The sequence below is a fragment of the Brassica oleracea genome, chromosome C6 (genome assembly GCF_000695525.1).
Source record: "Brassica oleracea var. oleracea cultivar TO1000 chromosome C6, BOL, whole genome shotgun sequence".
NCBI lineage: Eukaryota > Viridiplantae > Streptophyta > Magnoliopsida > Brassicales > Brassicaceae > Brassica > Brassica oleracea.
In genome coordinates, this window is record NC_027753.1 from 33,246,997 (window position 1) to 33,252,874 (window position 5,878).

Consider the following 5,878-nt stretch of genomic DNA (forward strand, 5'->3'; position numbering starts at 1 on the left):
AAAAAAACGACGGGCTTATACATCAATAACAAAACCATCTCTAGTTTACTGATTGAGACGTTGTGTTTCCAAAATCAATCTCTTTTATTTACCTTAGAGTTGCACTGATCATCAAAACACAAACTTGTCTCACTCAAATCGAATTGATTCAACAAAACAGACAATCAAAACACACACTACCTAAAAGAGCCAAATTACCAAATGTTGGAAAGAAACCCTAACCATTTTCCACGGTAAAGGGCTGCGACTTCCTGAACTCACGCTCCGGGAAGGATATGGAGAAGAAGAGCGCGAAAGAGACCTAGACGGACTGGAAACTGAGCGGGAAGAAGATCTGGAACTGGACCGAGATGACGACCTAGAGACCAAGGAGAACGACGGCCACGGCTTCGAGGATTTTTTTTTTTTTTTGATGTAGTTCATTCTATTACTCACTTGAGGTTGTTTGGGTAACCAAACCCAAATATAACAACCAATAAAATATAACTCAATATGGAAAGATCTAGCAGTCTTAGCTAAAAAAATCAGCATTCTGATTGCTACACGTTGAACGTAACTGATGTTGAAATCTGTGAAACATATTTGTAGCGTCTCTATCTCTTATTTTTTTAGTTTATAAATTACTTAATTATTAACTAAATATTAATAAATCTAAGGGTAAAACAGTATTAATTAAATTAAAATAGTATTAGGACATTTTTCAAAGGGAAAGGTTTATAGGGGGACGAGAACTCCTCTTTTTTTACCTAGTTTAGCAAATTTTTCAAAAAAAAATCACATTTAATTTTTGGTGGAGATCATTTTGATGAGTGATCATAGGTCGTTTTGACATATTATTCAGCTAAAGATGTATATTCAAACATATAATTTACAATTATTATTTTCCATGTTTCACAATGCAATTTTTTTTGTAATAAGTTAATTGTAGTTTAAGAAAATATAAATTAAATCTCCCGAATATTTGCTTTTTCCTGCCATGATACGTTCTTGCTATGATTCTGATGAGTAGTTCTATGGAAAAAAAAATGTTGTAGATAATAGATTCATATGAAATGTGAACAAAACATATTTTAATGTATAACAGTCCATTATTAGACTCCAAGAAGCAAGACGTGGAAAATGTTGACAAAATATATGTATATAGTCCATTTAATGAAAAAAAAGCCAAAACAGCAAGTGCACCATCATCAAAGTGGCGGCTTATGGAGTGCACCACGTGTATTGTAACCGCCAGACAATTTGCCGCCGTTTGGAAGAGATGGTAATAACAAACATTAGCAGAGACGAAAGACTCTCTCCTTCACTATTTTCTTGAATCATATTATAATGCAACCAAGAGTATCAACGTTTGTATATATAAATTGAACGATTCAGGACTCGTTGAGTTTATCAATTTAGTTTATTTTAGTGTTTGGTTTATACTAAAATGAGTGAAAAATCTGGGAGCTCTGCCGTTGATTCTAAAAGCAGTAGAGACGCCATCTGCAACGCCGGTGCCGGAGCCGCCGCTGGTCAGCTTTCGGTTTTATCTCATCTTTATCTCGATTCTTGGTTGATTTTGAGAACTTTCTCAGGCGCAATCGCTGCCACTTTTGTTTGCCCATTGGATGTGATCAAGACAAGGTTACAGGTTCATGGCCTTCCTGAAACTCGAAGAGGTATAAAGACATGAATAAATTATAAAACATATATTCTCAGTAGATGTTTTCCTCTTGGGGATATATATCAGATGATGTGTATGCTTTTATCATCATTTGAATAAATTTTATCAGGTAGTGTGATCATTACAAGCCTAGGGAATATACTAAAGAAAGAAGGTATTAGGGGAATGTATCGAGGCCTTTCACCAACCATCATAGCTCTCCTTCCCAATTGGGCTGTGAGTTTCCACTTTGATTAGAACTTGCTCTCGTTGTTACTTATGATCATTCAATTGGCATAAGAGGTCGTCATGTCTTTCCTCAGGTGTACTTCTCTGTTTATGGAAAGTTAAAGGATCTGCTCCAGTCAAGTGGTCTGTCCCCACTACTCAATGCTTGCCAGTATTTTTTTTGCTTAGTTTTGAATTTTTTTAATCTTGTATCTTTGTTATATTCTTGATGATAGATGGAAAGCTAAGTATTGGGGCGAACATGGTAGCTGCAGCTGGTGCTGGAGCTTCCACATCTATTGCGACTAATCCACTTTGGGTTGTGAAAACAAGATTAATGGTTAGTTTTTTCTTTTATTGGTTTCAAATTCCATCCAGGTGAGTATCTAATGTTTTTCCTATTTTTCAGACACAAGGAATGAGACCAGATGTTGTACCTTATAAAAGCATGTTGTCTGCATTTAGTAGGATTTGTAAGGAAGAAGGATTCCGAGGGTTATACAGGTCAGTATCTCCAATGAAACCGCTGCTAAAGTTATAAAACTTATTAATATTTAGTGTTATTTGCTTTGTGATGAAACAGTGGTGTTATACCTTCTTTGGTGGGAGTTAGTCATGTTGCGATCCAGTTTCCAGTATATGAAAAGATCAAGCAATACATGGCAAAAGTAGGTAAGCAGTGATCTCTAAAAGTCTTGTTTGTTTCGTAATCTCACTTGTTTCTTATCATCGTTAGTTCATGTTCTCAGGTGATACAAGTGTGGACAAGTTAAGCCCTGGGGAAGTAGCGGTCGCCTCTTCAATATCCAAAGTAATCGCCTCTGTATCAACATACCCGCACGAGGTCTCACTTTCCCTTCCTCTGTTTTTCTCTATTTCACTTCTGTTTCAATGCTCTTTGTAAACATTTCAGGTAGTTAGGTCAAAGCTTCAAGAGCAAGGGCAAGTAAGAAAGGTTAAGGCTAAGTATTCAGGAGTCATTGACTGCGCAAAGAAGGTGTTTATAAATGAAGGAGTTCCCGGGTTTTACCGAGGCTGTGCCACTAACCTACTGAGGACAACACCTTCTGCGGTTATTACATTTACAAGCTATGAGATGATCCATAGGTTTCTTGTACAAGTAGTCTCTCCAGAGAAGGAAAGTTAAAGCCATAAAAACAGATAATTAAGTTCCACGTGAAAAAAAAAAACACAAAGACTCACATAAGATAAGATTTGTGGCCAAAGAGACGAGAATTTAAAAAGGGATATATGTTTGTTCATATAGGAAACAAATGGTTTCCATTGTCACATAATAAAGGCAAAAAAATTACTCAGTAATGGTACCAAGCGTAGGACGCCAAGCTCGCTTGAGGAGCCTCTTGCTGAATCCGAACCAAACCGCTGACTCCAACTGTGAACTAGCAGATGCGTTTAGTTTAATAGCTGCCATGGCTGCAAGAACTTCTTCTTTTGTCTTCCCCTTCGGTCTCTCCTCTTCTTCTTCTTCCTCCTCTAGAGGAGACGAAGAGACGAATAAGTCTTTCAGTTTGCGTCCAGCCACGTCCTTGTCAGTAGCCTGATGAATCACTGGCTGCTCCCGGCGGCTAGGCGATCTAAGACTCAGAAGCATCTTTAGGGTTGTCTTCTTGCGACGAAACTGTACCAAAGGACTTGTACTAGGGCTTGGACTTCGTGTGGGGCTCTGTTCAACTCCACACTGCGTCGCTAGGAACTTGAATCTCTGGAGCGTCGCCATTTGTTTGATAATATTTGAAAACCTTGAGTTAATAGTTGTAATGGTGCCTCGTCTGTTTCCAAGTGACAATCAAACCAAGTGACAATCAAACCTTATAAATGCGAAAGAAAATTGTTCTTTTGATTCTTTTGAAGCAGTCTTTGTTCTCGAAAGTGCGTGCTTTGAATGGAATTTTTGTGGACCTTAAGGACGTAGTTTCCGATGAAATTCCAAATGTGTCATTATTGATGGGTCTTTGCAGAAAAGATTGAAAAAAAAAAGAAAAAGTGTTTTGTTTATTCGATTCCTTTTTCTTTCTCATGTTGGTGCCACTTTTACTTTCTTCAATGTGCATAGAAGGAAGGAATCGTTTCCTCTGTTTTTAAAACCTTTTTGAAGATTAAAAAGAAAAGGAAATAATGTGCGAGCTGGTGAGAGCTGATGAGAGCCACGTGTTTCTGGTGTTAGATTCATCTTCCCAGCTTTGAAGATTCTTGTCTTGTTACTGTGTGTTTCAGACTTTCAGTGTTAGAATGAAGACAATAGTACCTTTTGTGATTTTGTTGACTACTAGGTTAATTCATTTGCCATTGATTTGTACATACTTCTCTCCATAAGAATAATTAACATATAGCACACTCTTATAAAACTGTCTTACTAGACTGCATTTGGAGAATCGTGTGGAAATAATGGCCTTCATTATAAACGCATTTTCATTAATTTTAGGTGGTTTAGCTCTAAAACTCTAAAACTCTAAAACAATAAACAAGAATGATTTTAGTCTTCAACTCCACGATAAGCACTAGCGATACGTGGTATTGTTTACTTAAAGGAAGCCTATGGTCGTTGTTTATTTCTGGTCATCATAGCATATGCGCTCCTCAGTCTAGATTGCCTTTAGTTCTTGTAAAACTTCATCTATTGTTAGTGCCATGGCCTTGTCTAGCGAAAAGCCAACTCTGCCACCATTCCTACAAATTTCCTAACTGCTTCATCCGTCTAGTAGCCAAGGCTCTGATCAATCATTTATGAGGAGTGATTTTGCATTTGTAACATATTTTAGATATGTTAGCTCAACAAGAACAATCCCTAAGTGGTGTATGTCACAAAGTGTTGATTATCCTGTGGGGCTATTGAAACAACTAAACAAGGGTTACATTATCCATAACTATGACACAAAAGTTCGTAAATTATGTATTTTAAATTTTAATCAATAAAATATTGGTATATATTTATTTACTCGGTTGAGACGTCTTAATTATCCGCACCAGCCGTAATCTACGCGTAGGAATCTTGTGCTTATACATAAGGAAAAATGAAGCCGACCAGGTCTTCGGCCATAGAAAGACATACCCATGGGAGAGATTTTTGCGGCACGAACATGTTGCATATAAACAAGTTCAGTATGTGTGTATAAACAAGTTCTTTGCAGGTTTCCAGTGATGAAAGGGTCCTCTTGGTCATACGGGGGCCAACTGCTGTCTTATGATCTATATCTGTAGCTTAAGTCTTGTTCTTTAGGATTGGACTTAACCTAGCTTTGTATGTAGGGATCTTTTTTATCTTTTTTGGGGATTCTTACATAGCTTTTGCTTGCTTAAGCAGTCTTAGATCCAAGTAACATTGTATCTCTCTGCCATTTCAGCACTGAAATGAATTCAAATACTTGACAAAAAAAATCGTTAAATTGATTTAGAAAGTGTCAATTTTGTTGAATTTTATATACGAAGTATGACGTTGTGTATCATATACATAGCCAGTTATGGACATCATTATCTTCCAAATTTTAAACAACTAATATACATAAGTTTTGTGCTCTTCAAACAGTAAAAAATAAAAAATAAAAAGATTTCTTAATATGTTATAACTCCTCGTGGGAACCGAAATTCGCACTGTCGATTTTCGTTTAAATTAGGAAACTAGGAAAACCCTAATTTTCCAAAGGTCTCGGAGATCTGTTAATACCACACGCTAAGCAATCAGAATACGAGATATCAACGACAAAGTACAAAAATCGTAAAAAGAGTGCAAAATAGATCTTATTCTGAATCTGTGTTTGAGCGTTACAACAAGGTATAAGAGTGGGCTCGAGACCTGTCAGCGAGATTCCTAGTTCTAGCAACCCTAAGACGGCTAAACCTAATTGAGTCGCAGCTCGAAATAACAAAAACGGAAATACGCCTAAATCGCTCTAAGTGCTAAGTTTGCTCCGAAAAAAGTCTCTCCCCAGGCCTCTCGCCTAGGACTCCTTATATACTGGCTCCTAGGTCGGTTTACGCTTTTCCTCTTCT

The 5,878-nt window shown here is 37.1% G+C and overlaps 2 protein-coding genes across 2 annotated transcripts; one reads left to right on the plus strand and one right to left on the minus strand.

Moving 5' to 3' along the window:
- Window positions 1-1,227: 1,227 nt before the first annotated feature.
- On the plus strand, window positions 1,228-3,036 carry LOC106298692 (nicotinamide adenine dinucleotide transporter 2, mitochondrial-like). Its single transcript, XM_013734833.1, has 8 exons — window positions 1,228-1,658; window positions 1,773-1,879; window positions 1,966-2,014; window positions 2,107-2,210; window positions 2,280-2,374; window positions 2,454-2,542; window positions 2,620-2,714; window positions 2,784-3,036. Exons 1-8 carry the CDS (start codon window positions 1,427-1,429, stop codon window positions 3,015-3,017), a joined length of 1,005 nt encoding a protein of 334 aa, XP_013590287.1. The 5' UTR covers window positions 1,228-1,426; the 3' UTR covers window positions 3,018-3,036.
- A 7-nt stretch (window positions 3,037-3,043) lies between these two features.
- Window positions 3,044-3,617, minus strand: LOC106298693 (the record flags this gene model as incomplete). Its single annotated transcript, XM_013734834.1, is given in 1 exon segment — window positions 3,044-3,617. A coding segment is annotated over 1 exon segment (429 nt). The 3' UTR covers window positions 3,044-3,179.
- Between the last annotated feature and the right edge of the window lie 2,261 nt (window positions 3,618-5,878).